The sequence below is a fragment of the Gracilinanus agilis genome, chromosome 4 (genome assembly GCF_016433145.1).
Source record: "Gracilinanus agilis isolate LMUSP501 chromosome 4, AgileGrace, whole genome shotgun sequence".
Taxonomy (NCBI): domain Eukaryota; kingdom Metazoa; phylum Chordata; class Mammalia; order Didelphimorphia; family Didelphidae; genus Gracilinanus; species Gracilinanus agilis.
Genome location: NC_058133.1, coordinates 71553598 through 71576540, shown reverse-complemented (window position 1 = coordinate 71576540; position 22943 = coordinate 71553598). Strand labels below are relative to the sequence as shown.

At 38.0% G+C, this 22943-nt stretch overlaps 2 protein-coding genes across 2 annotated transcripts in view; both read left to right on the top strand.

Moving 5' to 3' along the window:
- ASTN1 (astrotactin 1) overlaps nt 1-22943 on the top strand; it is a 466613-nt gene that overhangs the window by 117493 nt on the left and 326177 nt on the right. The window lies entirely within an intron of this gene.
- Nucleotides 7492-8952, top strand: LOC123244501 (CXXC-type zinc finger protein 1-like). Its single transcript, XM_044673012.1, has one exon. The coding sequence runs from the start codon at nt 7492-7494 to the stop codon at nt 8950-8952; it is 1461 nt and encodes a 486-aa protein (XP_044528947.1).

The window sequence follows — 22943 nt, the reverse complement described above, 5'->3', positions numbered from 1 at the left end:
TTCTTTCTCTGGAGATGGACCTACTCAAGTTAACCTGCTGTATATTCTTTTCATTCTGTCCATTTCATTATTCATAATTTTGTGTAGGTCTTTCCATGTTTTTTTAAACTTAACCTGTTTGTGATTTCTTATGGTAGAGTAGTATTCCATCATAATCATATGCATTGATGAATATCAGATCGGTGTGCATCCCCCTCATTTTCCAGTTCTTTCCCACTACTAAAAGCTGCTATAAATAGTTTAGAATATATAGCTTCTTTTCTTTTTTCCCTTATTACCTTAGAAAATAAACGTATAGTGGTATTGCTAGGTCAAAAGATATATAATGTTTGATAACTCTTTGGGTATAATTCCAGATTGCTCTCCAAAATGACTGAATAAATTCACAGTTTCACTAACAGTATATTAGTGTTCTGTCCAATATTTGTCATTTTATCCTTTTAGCCAATTTTCATTTCTTGTAGTGATTTGCTTTAAGGCATAGTTGGGATGCTTATCAAATTCATGAAAGACATAAAGCCAGAAGGGATAGATAGTTAACTTAGCAGATGACAGGCTGGGACATCCAGCTAAAACTAATCAGATGAAATTTAATGAGGAAAAATAAAAATGTAAAATCTTATACTTAGGTTAACCAAAAAAAAAAAAATTATCTACCCAAGTACAAGACCAGAAAGACATGGCTGGAGAGCAATTTGAAGAGTGAGGGGCGGGAGCATCTGGGGATTTTAAGCTTAGCATGAGTCAACATTTTCATATGTCATTAAAAAACTAATACAATCTTAGACTGTAGTAAATAAATAGCATAGTGTATAGAACGGGGAGATAGTAGTCCAGCTATACTGTACAGCAGAACATATTTGGAATATATCAAGTCTGGGTTGTACATTTTAGAAATGGAGTTGATAAATTGGAGATTATCTAGAGGAGGTGCAACCAAGAGGGTGAAAGATTTTGAGCTCATGCTCTATTTGAGTCAGTCTAAAGAGCTTGGGGTTATTTTCAACAAGATTTAGTAGAAATATGGTAGCTAACTTCAAGTATTTGAATAATTTTATAGAAGAGCAACTTGACTTGGTTCCTAAATGGCTTCAGGAGCAATGGCAGGGAAGCTGTTAAGATATAGTTTTAGATTTAAAAGGAAAATTTCCTATGACCTAAATTTGTCCAATAGTAGAATGGGTTATTTTGGGAAAACTGTTACTAAAAATCATCAAGCAAAGGCTAAATAGCTACTTCTGGCCAAAAATGTTCCCCCTTCTCATTTCAGTTTCCCGGATTTCTTCAAAACTCAACTTCAATTCCATTGTCTTCAAGAGGACTTTCTTGGTCTTTCCAACCTCAATCCCCAAAGCTAATATCTTCCCTCCAAGATTATCTCCAATAAATCCTGCATTTTACATGCTGTATGTACATAGATGTTTTGGAGACCTTATGCTGTCTCCCACAATGGGAACTCATCAAAGGAGGGACTAATTTTGCTTTTCTTTTAATCAGAGTTTAGCACAGGTTAAATACTTCAAAAATTCTTGTTAATGATTTGTCGATTTAGGATCTAAAGTTGTTCATCTGCAAAGTAGAGAGATTGGACTAGATTAAATGGCATCTTTTATATTGATTTATGACACTGTGCTGTAGTGAGGATGCTTGTTTAGGTCTGGAAAACTAGATAAACTAACCCTCTGAGGCGTCTTCCAACACTGATATTCCATGAATGAAGAGGCAGAGATAAGAGAAATAGTCCCTCAGAATGTAAGTGGGGGAAGTTCTTGAAATTGAGGAGGAAAGGACATAGTAAATTGAATCTTGTCCTCATTTATATTGGCTTTTACTCCCTCATATCAAGGGGGAATGTTCACCAAAAGACATGAATATGCAATCTTCCTTATTCTTGCAACCTGAAATAAGGAGAACTATCCAAATAGCAACACAAAGATCAGAAATCCAGACAAAGGAATTACAATTCTGGTTTGACACACAACACTGAAGTTCAGGCCTGAGGACAGAAGGAATGGGGTTTAAATACACTTAAACTGGGAGGGGTAGTTGGGAAGGGCAAAAGGGAGAAATGACTAACATCTGATCACATCAATGGCCTCCTGGTGTGATTAACACCTGATCACATTAATTGGCTTCAGGTGTGATTAACATATGACCACATCAAGGGGGTCCAGGTTTGATTAATATCTGATCAGATCAAGGTTCCAGACGTGATTAGTATCTGAGAAGATTAAGGAGCTCCAGGTGTGAACATCTGACCACATCATTGAGCTCCAAGTGTGATTAACATCTGAGAAGATTAAGGTGTTCCAGGACCCATCTGAATGGGTCCAGGGTCCAGGTGTGAACAACTCATTACATCAAGGGACTCCAAGTATGATTTATATTGGAGCAGACCAATGAGCTCCAAGTGAGTTTCCAGAGATATCATAAGACTTGCTCCAACCATGAAGTCAACAAGGTTGAAGCAGGCCTTTCTGATAACTACAACTAACAATTCCAAAATATACTTTTTCATACTCTTAAGGACTTGTAGGTATAATTGATTGGGAACTTAAAGGGATACTTGTTTCAGTGGAAGGGCCAGTGGATTTGGTTTCAGAGGGTATAGGTTTAAATCCTGGTTTCACTACTTGCTCTCTGTGACCTTTGAGCAAAGGCTTTCACTTCCCTGGCTTAAGTCTCCTCACTAAAATGAAAAGGTTAGACTAGAAGACCTCTAAGGTCTTTTTTCATTTCTAAATCTATGGTTCTATGAGATTGTCAACTTTGGGAACTGTTCATAGATCAGAGGTCAAATGTCTTCAGGAGCTGCAGAACCAGATTAAAATGTAATTGGGAAACATTTAACAAAATTAAAATACACTAGAACATAGATAACAATACTTTTTCAAACTAAGTCAATATGTGACCTTCCAGGTTAAAGGTCTCTCTCCTGGAGTATGACACTACTCTTCTAAATGATCCCCTTCATTCTCCTGAATTATTCTTTTTTTTGAGGAAGAGTACTGTCCAAGGGCCAGGCAAAAGGGTGTTCATTAGATCCAACAAAATCATTTAGTGGTTCAACAGAAACCAATAAACCAATAGACCAATAGAAGGGTCTGTACTCAATAAAACACACACACACACACACACACACACACACAACCTCCTCCTCTTTATCATCAGAGTTGGTAATCTATAGGAAGTAGCTGAAACCTTCTTATTGTTAATATTTCCCATTTCATTTCTTTATCCTCTGGCTTACCGTTTGCTTTGTTAACTTAGAAAAAAATGCAGAACTATTAAATAGTCATAAAACCACTCTTTAATCAAGGGAAAGGGGGATGAGGGCTACTTGGCCTCTTATGCAGAGCTGCACCTTGTGCAGAGTCTAAAGGAACCCTGCTTCGCTCGGCTCCCTGATACCCCTGGGAGTGACACCGGGCTAGATGACTCCAAGAAACAAAGGAAATTGGGGAACTTATATACCATTTGGGAAGATCCAGGGGCTGGGAGAGATGATTGACATTATACTGGTAAGGATACAATCAAGCTAGAGAAAGGGATCATAGCTAGAGGCTAAGGTGTAGGGGAAGGGACTGCTTACACAATGGATATAGTTTCTGCCCAGGTGGGTCTTCCTGGGACCGGGTCTCGGATACAATGGGCAAGACTACCTAGTACAAAAGGGTATTTAACATTTACCCTAGGGTCCATTATTCAGTCTGCAACTGCTAGCCTGAGATTCCCTTCAGGGTGGATTCTCATGGGAACAGGGAACAAGCACAAGCTTTGGGGGTCTTCAACCTACAAACTATTTCTAAACTTGGGGTTCATCATACCTCACTAAGCTACAAGTTTGGGAACTCTAGATTCCATGTCGACAGCCTTTACTTTAATCTTTACCTACAATGCCACATTTTTATTCATCCTGCTATGACGAAACAGGTTGGGCATCAAGAGATAAATCTCAGGAGCTCCTGAATCTTATGTTGATTACCCATGATCTTTTCCCAGGCTGTAGTTCTTACTAGGATCATGCCAGAAGCACAAATTATTGTTCTGAATAACCAGCATGTCACATATCTCATTACTGATAATATTAGAGTTGCAAGGGGCTTTTAGAGAGGCATGGAAAAAAACAATAAATTTTGGAGTCCTGAGTTTGAATCCTGACTCAGTCACTTTCTGCTATGAGATCTTAGACAAGTAATTTAAAGTCTCTAAACTTTAATTTCTGTCACTGTGGAATCTAAGAGAACCCCAAGTTTTAGGATTAGCTTGAAAGCTGGAGACCCTAAGTCTGTCCTTGTTCCCCTGAAAATTCACCTAGAAGGGAATGTCAGACTTTGGGCCAGTAATAGACCCTAAAGTAAATGATAATACTAGTTAGGTGGGGCTAAGTAAATGCCAAGTACCCTCTTTGTTTTAGTAGTCTTTCCTATGGTATCAGAGACCCTTTCCCAAGAAGATCCACAATGGATACTAAAAAGAACCACCCTTTTTAATATCCATCATAAGTAAGTAGTCCATTCACTTACACCCTAACCTCTGGCTATGGTTTCTTTCTCTAGCTTGCCAGTATAAGTTGAACACTCTCATTTCCTTGTAGCCATGGTAATGTCATTCAATCATATTTCCCTGTCTCTTGGTTTCCCAAAAGAGTATATAAGCTTCCCAATTTTCATGGCTCTTCAGAATTGTCCAATCTAGTGCAGTTGGTATTCCCGGGGGTCAGTAACCAGAGCAACCAGTCTTGGGGTTCATGTGTGGGTGTGTAGCCCACAGATCTGTGTGGGGGCCTAAGAGGAAAGCACTGAACCCCTCTCCTCAATTAAAGTATGCTTTTTCTGACTATTTACTAATTCTGTGTTTTTTTTTCCAGTTTAACATTTCCTATTCCCACTTTAATAAATGAAGAAATTGGATTAAATGACCTCTAAAGTCCCTTCCAGACTTAGATCCATTACCTCATATATATTATTCCCAGGAAATGTATCAATCACTATTAGACTACCTGTAAGTTACTCTAACTTGTCCAAGATGAGAGTAGGTCCTCTTGAAGAGCCAGAAAATATTAATGTGATAGAGTTAGGTCATCAGATGACCTAATACCCATATCAAGGCTGGTTAAAATCTTTACTGTCCTGTTATCTATAGAGTGAATGATAATCACAGAGTTATTTATTATTCCAACATTGAAAGTTAGATCTTGGCTGATGGGCATTGTCAAAAAGGAAACCTAGTCATTAAGAGATCAATTAATATAGCTTTCCATAAATCCTTTAGTGGTTTCCCACAGGATGAAAGAGAAATGGTCTTTCCAGGGGAGCTAGACTTGGTTGCTCTCCAGCATGTCCCAATTTTGTGGCTTATTAAAGAATGTCTTCAACTCTAGCTAGCCAACTGACTTGCCTGTCAGGCTTGTGAGTTACCTTCATATCAGGACATCTTAGATATCTGAATGCAATATGCCTTTATAAAGTAGTTTTCGGAGGTCATTAATTTAATAGGTAGGTTACTGTGTTACTGTCTCCTTTCAAGAAATCTAGACTCTGGGCAGCAGTAGCTGTCAATTTACTCATCCTTCATCTGATCTTCTTACCATATCAACACTCAAGGAACTTTATTATTTAGGAGTAATGACTCGTTTCCTTCCTGGGTTGGCCTCTTCCTTTACCAGGCCTCCAGTCAGTTCAGTAAACTCAGTAATCTCTTCACAACAGGGCCCATTAACTTAGTAAGCAGTTTAATTGCATTAAATAAGAGGGTAATAAAATGCAAGCAAAAGTACTTGTATCCTCAGAAGCAACAACCATCTCAATTCTTTCCTCCCCAGAGGGCAGAACAATACTCTCACTGGCTTCTATTTTCAGATGGAAGAAACAGAAAATTTGTGCATTTAATGCAAATTTCTCAATTCTTGCCACAGTAGTAAGTAATAGCTGGCAGCTAGGTTTCTACCTCTTATCTAGAACATGGAATAAATCTTGATGTCCTAATTGGATGGCTCTGTGTGCTGTTCATTCATTAGCTTACTGGCTTCATTCTTCTCAGGTTCTGATTTACTTTTTCCATGATAATAAATGCAGATATCAGAACTCACAGCCCTTTCCAAAAGGTGAGGATGAAGGTTCTGCTCATGGAAGTGACATTTCTCCCTCCTCACCTTGTATTTCTATTTTTCTTCCCTCTAACTTCAGTGTTTATGTGTCCAGTCACATCCATGGGTCCATCTGCACAGACTTGGGAAATCACTGTGAGAACTGACATGTTCTCTTCTCCAAAGTCTTTTGAGAAATGTAGTTCATGGGAGAAAGTAAAGCAAGACCCCAAACAAATCTCTTCTATCTAACTGGTAGAAGTTCTAGCTAAAAGAGACATATCTGGAAGGTTCATGTGATTGGCATGGATGGACACGACTTGTCAAGGATGTAAGGATAGAGAGAAGAGCTGAATAATTAGAAAAAAACAGATGTGTCCCCAGCAAGGACTACCAAAATATCTACCATAAGGTTGAGTTGAAGAAAGGGAAATGAAATTTAGGATCTTAGCCCAGCAGGAGTGCTGAAGAAAGGCAGAAAGAGCAGAATTTAAATGTACTTCCGAAAGGAAGAGTTCTAGGGAGGGGTAACAAGGAGAGAGAAGAGATTAACATCTAGTGTGATTACCATAGAGAAGATAAAATCATTCCAGGTGAAGTGAGTTTCCAGAGGTATCACCAGAGCTGCTCCAACCAAGAAGTCAAGGGAGTCAAGGTAGTGGCTTCTGATAACTGTTTAACAATAGAAATGGGGAAATGAAAGAAAGGATGCAATTTGGCCAGAACAAATCACTGATTTCATAGTCCATATGTCTATGTCTGTGGGAGGGTTGGGAGAGGGAGATGAGAGGTGTGTGAGAGAGAGACAGAGAAAGAGACAGAACGCAGAGGCAGTTGTGGTGGGTTAATTGATTTAATCCAAGACTCCAAGTCATTTTATTATTTTACTTTGATGTAGCTAGCTTTTATTACCTTCCTGAGAGTTGTTGACTCAAATGAGATGACATAATAAAGTACTTCTTTAGTATTAAAAGCCTTTAAGGATAACTGTGTGATCTCTGAACTTGTGAATTCACACAAAGGGATCTCCCAGGAAGCACTTCCCTCTATAAATACTGAGCTGCAATTCATAGTTTTAGGGAGTTGCCTGGTGTACTAAGAGTGACTGATCTAGGAGGGCACCACCACCAGATAAGTGTTAGAAGTGAGTATTTTACAAAAGCTTTTTGAATCTAAGGCCTGTTTTTCTATCTACAACGCCACGTTATATTTTACAATGAGGATTGCACAAATGAAAACATTTATTAAGCATTTATTGTACACCTGGAAATGTGCTAGGCTCTGAGAATAGAAATATAAAGGTGAGATATTCCTTGTCCTCAAGGAGCTTACATTCTGACTGGGGACAAAACATATAGGGGAGAGTTGTTGTCCCTAAGGAGTTGCAAGGGCTTGGTGTTGCCATGGAGAGTGAATTTTCAGATTCCAAGGCTGCTGAAGGGGAAGAAGCCAAGTCTGAGAATGGGTTCAATGCACCCATTTGCCCTGTTAGAGGCAAACCTGATATCAACTGCTTCATGATCAGCTGTGACAATTGCAACAAGTGGTTTCATGGCGACTGCATCAAGACCACAGAGAAGAAGGCAAAAGTCAAACGAGAGTCCTACTGTTTGCAGTGCCGAGAGAAAGACTCAAAGACGAAGATCCAACACCTACACAAAAAACCCTGCCATGAGACTGAGCCCAGGGATGATACAGCCATCCAGAGAAGGAAGGTTGCCTTGGAGGAGCCTTTGCTAAATGAGTCACCAGAGTTTGTGGCCACACCCGAGACACCCTCTGATATAGACTTGCTCCTGGACCCTGCGCTCTATCAGGACGTCTGCCCTAGAGCCTTTGATGACCACGGTGTCCCTCCGGATGCCCCTTTTCTAGACGCCGGGCTTCGAAAATCCTTGGTGAAATTAAAGCACGCTAAGCAGCTGGAGAAGTATGAGAAGTGTTACCGGCAGAAACAGAGGCAGGAGGATCTATTTGAACCCAGAGATACCAAATACCCAGCCTCCACGCCCCAGTGTCTGGGCCCCAGATGTGTCCAGCCTGCCCAGCCAGGCTCCAAGTACTGCTCTAATGACTGTGGCCTGAAGCTGGCTTTCAATCGCATCTGTAAGATCCTACCGCAGCGAATCCAGCAGTGGCAGCAAAGCCAATGTATGGCGGAAGAACGCGGGAAGAAGCTTTTGGAGCAGATCCAGAGGGAGCAGCAGGGGGCTCGGATCCGGCTGCAAGACTTAGAACGCCGCTTTTATGAGTTGGAGGCTGTCATCCTCAGGGCAAAGCAACAGGTGGTGAGGGAAGACGAGGGGATTAATGAGGGAGACAACAAGGTCAGGGACCCGCAGATCTTCTGTGTCTCTTGTGGCGACTCCGTCAGCTCCGAGGTGGCACTGAGGCACATGGAGCGTTGCTATGCCAAATATGAGAGCCGGACAAGCATCGGGACTATGCACCCCAGCAGAATTGAGGGGGGCCCTCAACTCTTCTGTAATGTCTACAACCCACAGAACAAAACGTATTGTAAGCGCCTGCGGGTCCTGTGCCCTGAGCACTCCACGGACCCCCAAGTACCAGAGGATGAAGTGTGTGGCTTCCCCTTGGTACGGAACGTGTTTGAGCTGACGGGAGACTTCTGTCACCGGTCCAGACAACGGTGCAATCAGCATTATTGTTGGGAGAAGCTTCGGCGGGCCGAGGTGGATCTGGAACGTGTGCGAGTGTGGTACAAGTTAGAAGAACTGCTGAAGCAGGAGCGAATCGTGAGAAGGGCCATGACCAACCCTGCTGACTTTTTGGCCTTAATGCTCCACCAGACCACCCAGCATGACCCCTTGACCACAGACCTGAGGACCAAAGTCAACAGCTAAGCTGCACTGAGGAGAGGTACACTAACCGCCCCTCTCCCTTCCCCAATCCACTGGCCCTTCTGGCTCTGCCCAGCTCTGTCTCCTGCTTTGGACTGGGAAACTGCACTAGGAGTTTCTGGGTCTTCCTTTTGAGGGTGGTGTTGCCTCCTTACCCCCACTTCGGGGGTTTTTCTCGCTCTCTAATCTTCCCCTTTGGCTGACTTGTCAGTCTGCTCCTAATCTCCTAAAGTTGGTTTGTTCCTTATTCTCCTTTGTCCTTTGTTTGTTGGCCCAGATCTGCTCCTGCTCCCTTTCCCCTCCCCTCACTTTCAGGAATTTATTTGGGGAAGTCTGGGCTAGTTAATGGAATAATAATACTGTCCATTGACACAACCTTTCTAGATCCATGCTGAGGGTGATTTTCTAACAGTGCTCCAGAAAAAACGGTAGATGAAGGAGGAACAAGATCTAGACCAGCAGTAGAGCTGGGATCCCATGGCTGGGATGAAGATGAAGTCGAAAAGAAAATAGCATTATTTTCTTTGGAGGTACAGCCTGGAGAGAAATAAGATAGCAGAAAGAGAAGACAAGGTGATTCTTTGATAGAAAGAAGGAACCTGACAGAAGAACTTCTGGCAATAAAAACTAAAGATTTGTTTCTTGTTTCTTAGAGGAAACAACTCCGACAATACCACGGAACCCAGTTTTACAGTGAATTTTTTTCCCCATCACATAAAATCAGGGAAATTCCCGTCTGATAATTCCCTCAGTTGAACTGGCTTGGGCTTTTGAGAGACACCTGTTTTCTAGTGATACCATTGCAAGGAATAGTCAGTGGTTATTGAATTGTTTTTGGTCCCTGTGGCATAGATTGAGAGTTTGTCCAGCAGATTAAAATGTAATTGAGAAATGTTTAACAGAATAAATAAAAGTACAATACAACACATAATGTTAATTTGTGGTTTTCTAAGTCAATATGAATTCAACTTCTATTTGAATTTTGATCAACTGATATTACATACATAAAAGAACTAGTGAAAAAAATAAAAATCTAGTTTAGGACAGGGATCAGGCTTGGGTAAAGTTATTCAATAATACTGTACTTAATTTGCCAGGAAGTTGTTGACCCGCATTGTAGGCATTGTAAAAGGAGTTTCCCTAGTTGGGACTGATGTTTGGTGGGTTTTCTCCTGCAGCCTCTATCCTTTTAGAGAATTTGAGGTAGGAACAATGAATATCCCAAAGCCCTTAACAGTCTTCTTTATCAAACAAACTGTTAACTTAGAAAAACGCGGGACTATTAAATAGTCATAAAACCACTCTTTAATCAAGGGAAAAGGGGGATGAGGGCTACTTGGCCTCTTATGCAGAGCTGCGCCTTGTGCAGAGTCTAAAGGAACACTGCTTCCCTCTGCTCCCTGATCCCCCTGGGAGTGACACCGCGCTAGATGACCACTCCTAGGGACAAAGGAAATTGGGGAACTTATATACCATTTGGGAAGATCTAGGGGCCAGGAGAGATGATTGACATTATACTGACAGGATACAATCAAGCTAGAGAAAGGGATCATAGCTAGAGGCTAGGGTGTAGGGGAAGGGGCTACTTACACAATGGATACTAAAAGATAGTTCCTGCCCAGGTGTGCCTTCCTGGGACTGGGTCTCAGATACAATGGGCAAGACTACCTAGGACAAAAGGGTATTTAGCATTTACCCTGGGGTCCATTATTCAGTCTGCAACTGCTAGCCTGAGATTCCCTTCAGGGTGGATTCCCATGGGAACTGGGAACAAGCACAAGCTTTGGGGGTCTCCAACCTACAAACTATTTCTAAACTTGGGGTTCATCATACCTCACTAAGCTACAAGTTTGGGAACTCTAGATTCCATGTCGACAAAACAATACTGTATTCTTTTTGGGTTAGACCTCACTTTCTCACCACCTCCATTCCTCTTGAATCTAGGAAGCTACCCCAGCCACCATTATAACCTTTTGCTTTTTCTCTAGGAAACCAGGCCAATTCTTTTACTCAGTTTTCCTAGACATATAAAATACCATTTAATCCTTCACCCAACCTTTTCTAAAGTTATTATCAGGAGTGGCTACCTTGACCTTATTGAATTCTGGGTTGGAGCACGTCTTTTGATATCTGAAAATTTACTGCAACTGCACCTGGAAACCATTGCTGATTCCTATAGTTGCCCCTCCCAAACACTCCTTCCAGTTGAAGTGTATTTGAACCCTACCCCTTCTGCATTTCTCTGGCACTCTTGGAGTTGGGTAGTGATCCTGAATTACAGTTCTTTGGCCTGACCATTGTCCTTGCTTTGTTAGTCCTCACAAATTCAGGTTGACACTGTTAACTTGGGGAAAAACACAGAACTATTCGATAGTCAGAAAAGCAAATCTTTAATCATGAGAGAGCTAGTGTTCAATATTTTATGCCTCCACACAGAGTCATGGGCCCAAAACCACACAGAGCTGACTCTGGCACAGTATCACCCTCAAGAGATGATGGTTTTCTTTTTAGAAAAATCATAATAAACCATTGGCCAATATAATTAAAAAAAAAAAAGACAAATTACCAACATCAAAATGAACAGGGTGAATTTACCACTAATGAAGATGAAATCAAAGCAATTATTAGGGTTTATTTTGCCCAAAAATATATCAACAAATTTAACAATTTAAGTGAAATAGAAGAATAATTACAAAAAGATAAACTGCCTAGACTAAAAAAAGGAAGAAATAGAATATCTAGATAAACCTATTTTAGAAAAAAGAAATTGACCAGGCTTTAAATGAACTTCCTAAGAAAAAAGCATCTGAAGCAGATGGATTTACAAGCGAATTCTACCAAGCATTTAAAGGTCATTTAATCCCAATATTAAATAAATTATTTAGAATAATTGGTAAAGAAAGAGTACTGCCAAACTCCTTTTATGAAACAAATGTGGCACTACTACTTAAACCAGGAAGAGCAAAAACAGAGAAAGAAAATTATTGACCAATGTCATTTATGTATATAGATGCAAAATCCTAAATAAAATATTAGCCAGGAGACTACAACAATATAACATAAGGATTACACATTATGACCAAACAGGATTCATGCCAAGTATACAAAGATGGTGTAACATAAGGAAAGCTATTAACATAATTGATGATATCAACAACAAAAGTATCAAAAATCATATCAGTAGATGCAGAAAAAGCTTTTGACAAAATACAATACTTATTCCTATTAAAAACATTGGAAAACATATATATGAACAGAGTTTTCCTTAGAATAATATGACCCATATACCTAAAATCTTCAGTGAATATTATCAGTTATGGGGGTAAGTTAGAAGACTTCCCAATAAAATCAGGAGTGAAACAAGGATGTCCATTATTACCAATATTTAATGTTGTATTGCAATAGCAATAAGAAAAGAAAATGAAATTGAAGGAACCAGAATGGGCAAAGAAGTAATAATATAATGGCATATATGGGAAATCCTAGAAATTTCAACTAAAAAGTTAATTGAAAGCATCAATAATTTTTTTTAGTAAAGTAGCAGGATATAAAATAAACCCATATAGATCATCAGCATTTATATATTACCAGCAAAACCCATCAAGAAGAGACAATGCAAGATACTCCATTTAAAGTAGTAATAGACTGAATAGACTCCCTGGGTGTATAACTGACAAAACAAATCCAGGAACTACATGAACATTATTATAAGACACTTTCTATAAAAATAAAGTGAATTTAAATAATTGTAGCAATATTAATTGTTCATGGGTAGTCAGAGCCAATATAATTAAAATTACAATCCTGCCTAACCTAATTTACTTATTCTAACTAAATTATCAAAAAATATTTTTTGAACTAGAAAAAAATAACAAAATTCATTTAGAGGATAAAAAAGTCAAGAACATCAAAGGAATTATTAAAAAATGTAAAGGAAGGTCTAGCTGTACCAAATCTTAAACTATTATAAAACAGTAATTATCAAAACTATCTGATATACTCACTAAAAAATAGAAAAGTAGATCAGTGAAACAGAACAAAGATAGAGCAAATAGTAGTAAAGGATTATAGAATCAAATGTTTGACAAAAGTAAAGATCCACATGTTGAGGATAAGAATTGACTATTTGTTGGGAAAACTAGAAAGTGGCCTGGCAGAAAATTAAGTGTACATCATCTTACACCATTTATTAAGATAAAATCAGAATAGATACATAACCTAGATATAAAGGGAGATGCCATTAGCAAATTAGAAATGATAGGGAATATATAATTTATCAGATTTGTGGAAGTAAAAGAATTTATAAATAAATAAAATATAGAAAGCATTGTGAGATAGAAAAATTGATTATTTTTATTACATTAAATTTAAAAGTTTTGTACAAATAAAACTAATGTAGTCAAGATTAGAAGGAAAGCAGAAAATCGTAGGAAAATTTGTAGTGGTTTCTTAAATAGAGGTCTCATATCTCAACTATATAGAGAACTATCAAATTTATAAGAATATGAGCCATTACCCTATTGATAAATGGTCAAAAGATATGAACAGACAGTCATGGTTGAAGAAATCAAAGTTATATATAGCCATATTAAAAAATGCTCTAAATCATTATTGATTCAATCAATGCAATCAAAATATCTCTGATACCATTTCACACCTATCAAACTGGCTAAAAATAATAAAAGAGCAAAATAGTTGTTGGAGGGGATGTGGAAAAATGGGGATGTCAATATAATTTTGGTGGAATCTTAAACTGATAAAAACCATTTTGGAGAGAAATCTGGAATTGTGCCCCAAAAGCTATAAAACTGTGTTTTCTTTTTGACCTAGTAGTACCACTGTTTCCTAAGGCGATCAGGGAAAAAGAAAAAAAAATTCTAAAATATTTATAGTAGCTCTCTTTTTGGTGACAAAGACCTGGAAGTTGAGGGAATGCCAGGGGATGCCCATCAACTGGGGAATGGCGAAAAAAGTTATGGCATATATGTTTGTGATGGGCTACTACTTTGTGTTAAGAAATGACTAGTCGTTTAATTAAAACAAAAGCAAAACAAAATATGGAAAGACCCACATGAAATTATAAATAGTGAAATGAGCAGAACCAAGAGAACATTATATACAGCAACTGAAATATTGTTTGAAAAACAACTTGTAATCTATCTCCAGAGAAAGAACTGTTAAGTAGAAATAAACAAGTCATAATTTCATACACATATTTTTTCAAATGATGTCTTATTTCGTGTGGGAAGGAAAGAGAAAGAGGGAGATACCTGGGAACTTTAATGTAACAAATAAAGGAATAAGTAAATTAAATTTAAAAAATCATTTTATGTTTTACCTTCTTTCTGCTACTGGGAATCTCAGAGCTGTCTTTCAATCCTCACTTTTACTGCTTCTGGAAGCAGAGTCCAGCAGGCGTGGTTAACACCTGGCGAATTTTAGAATGCCTAAGAGGAGTAAGGAATTAGATTCCTGAACTAGGTGATTGTAGAGGGGGACCAACAAAAAGCCCAGCTGTGGGGAAATCCTTTAAGTTCTTCTGAAGTGCTTAAGGAGATTTCTAGCTTAATTCTGCAGCCCCTTAGGAAGGTAAGATTGTTGTTGTTGCTGCTGTTGTTTATCCAAACCTTTAGGCATGCATTGAATTGAAACTTGATCCTGCTTAGGTTCCCCTGACAACATTACTGGACTTGAAGATTGAAAAGAGATTGTGATAATAAATACACCCATACGTACATGGATCCTTTCATTCAAAGATCTTTTCAATCCTGAATCCCAGATTGCAGGACAGGGGCTCCTTAAATCAATGATGAGTTGTAGCTATCTCCTGAGTGAAGAATCATCCTGCATGGACCCACTCCTCCTAAAAACAGTGGACCTGGAACTTTATATTGGGAAATGAAGCTGAGTCCTGCATCATTCAGCAACTGCAGAGGAACTTAGGGAGGCAGACTGTAATTACTGGAGCAATCACTGACTGAGGGAAGTGGAGATTAACACTCAAGAAATACCTTGGGCTCTCTGGAAGACTCCAGCTGAAAAACAGCCAGCCACTTCTGCAACCCTACATGACCCAGTGATGGGCATTGATTCATTTTCCACCAGAAAGACTGAACTTGGCAGCATTCTTTCCCAAAGTGAGGCCGATGCAAAACATTTCTCTGAGCCCTTTCCTACTAAAAACCTTCACTTAAACAGGGAATTTCAGAACTTACAAAGAGAAATCAGCTTGGATGAAGTGTCTACTATGTGGCAGGCACTTTTCAAATATTACCCCATTTAATCCTCACAACAATTCTGAAAGGTAGGTGCTATTGTTATCTCTATTTTACAGTAGGAGAAACTGATTCAGACAGAGGATAAGTGACTTGCCCAACTAAACCAGTCATCCAACTAAAAGGCAGATTTGAACTTAGATCTTCTTGACTTCATGCTCAAAGCTCTATCCATGTTGTACCACCTTTTTTTCTTGAACCTCTAAATGTGGCTCCAGCTATCTCATTTTGGAAGTGAGGAGAAGGGCAGGAATGGTGCTTTCATCTGTGTAACTTAAAACTATAGACAATTAACCTAATTGGTGCTCTTCAAACTTTTAAAAAAATATATATTTTAACCCACATCTTCTGTCTTAGTAACAACTCTTAAGACAGAAGGACAAGGACTAGGTAATGGACATTAAGTAACTTGTTCAGGGTCACACAGCCAGGATGTGTCTGAGGACAGATTTGATCCCAGGTCCTCCCAACACTAGGACTATCTCTCTTCATTCCCTGTGCTACTTAGAAGTCCCTCTTGAATCAGTTTTTAAAAATGAATTCATAGCCTTTATATAAGAATAAGGGCTGATTTTATAGATGACTCTAGGGAGTTTCCCATAATGAATTTCTTTTTTATGCTTGAATGGAGCAGGAGATCAACTTTATTTTCTAAGGATAGAGGCAAGGGTGTTCTCAGTTCAGTTAGATATAAAATAATAAGAAAAAAATGTATAGAGACAGGAGAGAGAAAAGGCATTATATCAGTGTGTTTGAATGGGGCCAATGCAAATTTTATGTGCCTAATGACTTTCAGAACTATTTTTAAGGCTTAAGTAATAAGGTACCTGGGGTACAAATACAATTAGTGCTATGTTACTAGCAATAGGATTTCAAAGGAATGTTCTTCTAATAGACACAGGGATGCACCTGGAGAGAAGTAGGGCCATTTAAATACAAGAAGGTGGTTTTGTTCTTCTGACTTATATCCAAAACAGCTTACCAGATCAGACCTTGAAGTTATAAGGGCCAGGAAATCTGTGTTCCTGTGACTTTCTTGAAGATATATAAAAGGCCAGGTCATCCTAGCCAGTTTCTTGACCTTCGCTTCCTTTGTCCCCCGCACTCCCCTCAGAAATCTCCTTTTTCTTGGTGTGTATGTGTCCTTAAGACAGAAAGATCAAGACCAGTTCATGAGAACTTAAGATTCAAAAAACCTTTTCCAAAAATAACAAAGGTGAGAAAGAAGAAAGAGAAAAATTCCTGGTAAAAAGATTGAGCCAAGTAAAATCATATGATAAAAGAATATAGTGCTAGAAGAACTCTTAAAGTTCATCTAATTCAACACTCTCATTCTATAGAAGGGGAAACTGAGGCCTAGAGGGAAGATATGACTTCCTCAAAGTTAAAAGTTATTTGGGTAGAGCAATGCCCTGAACTTAAGCGTTGGGACTCCATGTTTTTGTTTTTGTTTTTTCTTTGTGAAGAACCCTACAAGTAAATTCTAGGAATATCAAGATAAAAGTGAAATTGGTCCTGCCCTCAAGGAGCCTGCAATTTTTGTGTGAATAAAGTATATATACAACTCTGAAAGATGATAGAGTGATAAAACATAATAAATGAACATTTTTTATTAAGCTTCTGTATGAATCTGGGTAAGTTCCTTAATCCTGTTTGACTTAGTTTCCTCATCTATAAAATGAGCTGTAGAAGGAAATGACAAACCTCTTCATTATCTGCTAATAAAACCCCAAATGGGGTCATAAATAGTCAGATGTGACTGAAATAACAGAACGATTTCACTCTGTCTCTTTGAATATTCAGCTTATGGTCTTCTCATTTATGAAGATCAAGAACTAGGATGGTGGGATGATGGGAGAGTAGGGCATGAGCCTTCTCTCTGAATACTCCCACAAACAATAAAAAAAATCATTTCACAAAATCAATGCTAAAACTGGCAAAGACAGATAAAAATCAGGAGTGAAGCTGAGCAGCCAAGGACAACTAGGGAAGAAAGTCTCTGACTTCCTTGGACTTACCAGTCTTACCAGACACTGGATTTCCCTGGAACAAACAATGCAGAACCAAGAGTCAAGTCCTGGACCTGGATGGGGTAGTCTTACCTTATCACCTGGACCTAGGAGCTTGCATCCCAGTGGTGGAGACTAGTGGAGTTAATAGGCTTAAAACCCTGGATATGCCTTTATGGGATGTATCTTCAGTCCCAGAGGTCCACACTCACCTCCACCAGGGAAGTTGACCATTGACCAAAGACTTCAGGGCCCCAAGCTCTTAGACCAAGACACCTGCTCTATTCTAAGCTACAACATCAGGAGAGGAAAAATGGAGAACACACACCTATGAATATGGTTGCTATGGGGCTGGGGCCCTGTTGGCTATATTTACTGCCAAGAGTTGAGTCAACCACAGAAGGGAGATGAACTGTGTGTTTGTAGTGGTAGAACTGCCAGAGGTTCTAGTTGGAGAACCTGAGGTAAATGATAGATTTGGGACTTGAGTGAGAGTGAGGACCTCAAACTATACTTGGCCCTAGATTATAGAAATTGGAAGAACTAAATAGAACACAAGAAATAATAAGCACAAAAAATTCTGAAACTTGAGATACCATCCCTTACATACTAGGAACCCTGGGACTCTAATATGAATCTAATAATCAAGCCTATTTGGCATGGCCACTATTTTTTAAAATGAATAAACAAATGAGAAAGAACCCAACTGTTGATAGCTATTATGGGGACAGAAAAAAATTTTGTTTAAACTCAGGACAGTAAAGATACCACTTCTAAAACATTACCTAAATAGAAAAAGAGATCTAGAAACTCATGGAAAAAAATAATTTAAGAACTAGCACTGTACAAGGGGAAACTAATGACTTCCTAAGGCAACAAGAAATAATAAAACAATCAAAGATTGAAATAATAGAAGAGAATATGAAACATCTTATTACAAAAACAATTGACCTAGAAAATATATCAAGGAGACACAATATAAGAATTGTTATACTCCTGGAGAGTTCTGATCAAAAAGAGTTTAGACCTCACCCTCCAAAAAATCATCAAGGAATATTGCCCAGAAATTCTAGAACTAGAAAGTTAAATAAAAATGAAAAGAATTCACCAATTACCACCACAAAGAGACCCTGAGATGAAAATACTCAGGGACGTCATTGCTAAGTTCCATAGCAACTTTGTTAAGGAGAAAATTCTACAAGCAACAAGAAAAAAGAAAATTATATACCTTGGAGCTACATTCAGAATAACATAGGACTTAGCAGCTTCAACATTGAAAGAACGAAGGGCATGGAACACAGTATTTTGAAGAGCAAAGGAACTGGATTTACAACCAAGAATTACATACCCCACAAAAATGAGCATAATTACGCAATAAAAAAGGATATTTAACAAACTAAAGGAGTTTCAACTATTCTTGGGGGGAAAAACAGAAATCAGTAGAAAATTTAATCTATAAGAAACACAAGAAAGTGAATATGAAAGACCAATTAATTATAAGGGACCCAAATGGTCAAATTGTTTACTCATTATATGGGAAAATACCATCTATAACTCTTAAGAATGATATCATTACCTGTATAGTTCAAAAGATAGATATAGATATAGATAAAAGGCTTGAGGTTAAGTTGAATATAATGGAATAAAATAAAAATAATAATAAAATAGAGCAGGGGAAGTAAAATGAAACAATTATCTCATGTAGAACAGGAATGAGAGGGAAAACTGTCACAGGAAAGGGGAGAAGAGGTGGAGGACCCAGTACTACTCCCATCAGATCTGGGTTAAAGAGAAAATAGCATATATCACTAGAAGGATAAATGTCTTCTTAAGGTACAGAGAAACAGGAAGGAAAGAGAAAAGGATAAGGGAGGGATTAAGAGCCTCCATAAGGGACTAAGGGAAATAGGGAGACAGTAGATTAAGAGAAAAGAGGGCAGGGGAATAAGACAAGGAGAGATACTTGGAAGGGAGTACATATCAAGAAATATTGGAGTAAGGTGAAGAGTTAAGGGAGAAAAGTAAGAAATTTTTAGAATTGAATTCCTATCAAGAAATACAAGGGTCAGTTTGGGGGATAAGGAAGGAACTTTTGGAAAGGTGGATAGAATAAGAACTAAAAGGTAACAGGGAAGGGGCAAGGGAGGGACTTTTAGAAGGATGGGCTAATTTAGAACTAGGATTGGCAAAGGGAGGGAAAGGTTTTATGAAGGGGTGCAAATTGGAGAGGTAGTGAATAGAAGAAATTGGACATCCGATAAGGGTTATGGAAAAAAAAGAGGAAGAGAAAGACAAACAGGAAAATGGAATGTAGGAAAATACACAACTAATTATGACTTTGAAGGTGAATAGGATAAATTAACCCATAAAACAAAAGCACAATGGATCAAAAACTAAAACCTGACAATATGTTGTTTACAGGAAACACACTTAAAAATAGAGGCACACAGAGTAAAAATAAAAGGCTGGAGTAGAATATTTTATGTCTCAGCCACTACAAAGAAAGCAAGGTTAGCAATAATGATCTCTGATAAAGTACCAGCTAAAAGAGATAAGCAATGAAACTATATTATATTAAAGTGTACCTTAGATAATGAAGCATTACCAGTATTAAGCCTATATGCAACAAATGTTATAGCATCCAAATTTATAAAGGAAAAACTAAATGAGTTACAGGTGGAAGGAAATAACAAAACAATAATAGTGGAGGATTTCAATTTTCCTTTCTCAGAACTAGAGAAATCTAACCAAAAAACAAATAAGAAAGAATACAAAGAGAAGAATAAAATCTTAGATAAGTTAAATAATAGATATCTGGAAGAAATTAAATGGGAAGAGAAAGTATACCTTTTTCTTAGTAGTGTATGGTACCTTTATAAAAACTGACCATATGTTAGGGCATAAAACATCATAGTTAAATATGAAGAAGCAGAAATATTAAATATATCCTTTTCAGACCATAATGCAACAAAAATTGTATATATTAAGGGATCATGGAAACAAAAAGTAGAAACTAATTGGAGACTAAATAACAACCTTTAAGAATGAGTGAGTTAAAGAACAAATAATAGAAACCATAATTTCATTAAAAAGAATGATAGTAATGAGACATCATACCAAAACCTACCAGATACAGCAAAAGCAGTAATTAAAAGAAGTTTTATTTCTCTGAATGATTGATTATATTGATAAAATAGAGAAAGAAAAGATCAATGAATTGGGAATGCAATTTAAAAAAAAACTAAAAAAAGAACAAATTAAAAATCTCCAATTAAACACAAAATTAGAAATCTTAAAGGTGAGATAAATAAAATTAAATGTAAGAAAACCACTGAATTAATAAAAGATGCCCTTTGGAGTCAAAGTGACCATGGCAACATTGCTATGGGAACTGTAACTTTTTATATCTCTGGTTGCTTTTTGAGAATTCTGTATTCTTCATATGGTATTGGCAGTGTTTCTCTTCTATATTTCATTGTGCTCAATTTTATTTAACAAAGAAATAAAAAAATGAAGAAAAATGCTTGGAAAAAAAAAGAGATTGAGACTATCCAAGTAAACACCCTTGTATTTCTTCCTTATTTCTCCCAAATCTTCATCCATTTTGTCTTCCTTCCAGCATTAGGAAAAAAAAAATAATCTCCCTCCTTGCTTCTCCCTTGCCCTTAACACATTTACCCTTAATTACAGGTATCTGTAAACCTCATTTCTACCCAATTAGATTGTAAGCTTCTTGAGAGTGTGGCCCATGTCTTTATCTATCTTTATGTCCTCAGTACTTAGCACAATTCCTCTTCCCTTTTCTTTCTCTGTGAATTTCCCCTAAAGTGAGATCATCTATTCCTATGGCTATCATCCAGTTTTATGACTTCAATTATCACGTTCATGACATGATTCCTGAATCTCTATATCCAGCCAGGAGCTCCCCTCAAGCTTCTGTCCTATATTATAAAATGCCTGCTGGATATTTCCACCTTCACATCCCACTGACACAACGAACTGAAGATATTCAAAAAGTAACTTTTGACATCATATCTCCCCAACAACCTATTTTTCTCCCTGTTTTATTTTCATTAAAAGCAACCTCCTTTCTCAGTTTAGTCATGTTCTAAACCCTTACATTTTCTTTTGCTCTTTCCTTTTCTTCAACTCTATATATCATCACATGCCGAATCCAATTGATTTTATTCTTTTTTGTTTTTATATTTTTAAACCCTTAACTTCTGTGTATTAGTTCCTTGGTGGAAGAGTGGTAAGGGTAGGCAATGGGGGTCAAGTGACTTGCCCAGGGTCACACAGCTGGGAAGTATCTGAGGCCAGATTTGAACCTAGGACCTCCCGTCTCTAGGCCTGGCTCTCTATCCACTGAGCTACCCAGCTGCACCCAATCCAATTGATTTTAAATGTACCATCTTTTATGTCCATCCCCTTCCTTTCTTCTACTTGAGTGATAGCTTCTATAGCTCAGATTCTCATTATCTCTCACTTGTAGTGCAATTAGTTCAGGCCAAAGAGTGCTTTGCCTCATGTTGCTAACAGATGTGGGGGCAGGGAGGAAGAGGAGAGTGCCTTATCCCTGTCATGGTCACCATCCCTATGTTTTGCTTTGAGAAGAAGCACTGCTTCAGATGGCACAGGCTATATATCTCCAGGGCCAAATTCCTCTGATTGGCCTGACTTCTACCTAAAACAATGAAGACTGAGTGCTGAATTATTGCCTTCCCCATCATATAAGTACTTCAGGTCAGTTTAGACTTTCCTTTTTACTGCTATTCTCAACCAACTCTTTTTGTCCTGTCCCAGGTGAAAAGAATTCTAGGTATGACTCTATCTTTACCACAAATTAATTTTATAGCCTCCTAACTAGAATCCAAATCTCCCAGCTTCTCTAAGTTGTGTGATCTTCAGGAGAACATTTCATGTCTGTTAAATGAAAGGGTTGAATTAGATTTTCTCTAAGATTGCTTCTACCTTGAACTGTTTTCGATTCTAAGCTATTTGAAGACTATGAGTTCTAATTTTAATTTTCTTTAAAATTTAATTTTAGGGGCAGCTGGGTAGCTCTGTGGAGTGAGAGTCAGGCCTAGAAACAGGAGGTCCTAGGTTCAAACCCGGCCTCAGCCACTTCCCAGCTGTGTGACCCTGGGCAAGTCACTTGACCCCCATTGCCCACCCTTACCAATCTTCCACCTATGAGACAATACACCGAAGTATAAGGGTTAAAAATTTAAAAAAAATTAATTTTAATTTTCTTTAATTTTCTTTAGCTTTAGAAAAAAATATTTTGCTTCTATTTCTTATTTTATATGTATCATATGACTTATTTCAGAAGAGTCACTTGAAAAATTACTTAGATTCCCTTACCATGCTTCCAGTGCCTTATCTCCCACTGACCTCTCAATCCCTTGCCATTTCAACCATTCAAATGAAACTACATTCTTTGAGATTACTAGTGAGGCTTTAATGCTAGATACAAGGGACATTCCTAGTCTTTCTTGATCTCTTCCTAGTTTTTGAAATGGCTAAACACCCTCTCCCTCTGGTTTCTCTCCTCTCCTTGGACTTTCATTACATTTTCTTGTCTTGGCTTTCTTGCTTTCTATCAGATAAATCTTTTTTTATTCCCCTTCTCAAGTACCAATATTTTCCAAAGCTCTGTCTTGAGCTCTATCCTCTTTCATCTCTATACTCGATTTCTCTTGGTGATTTT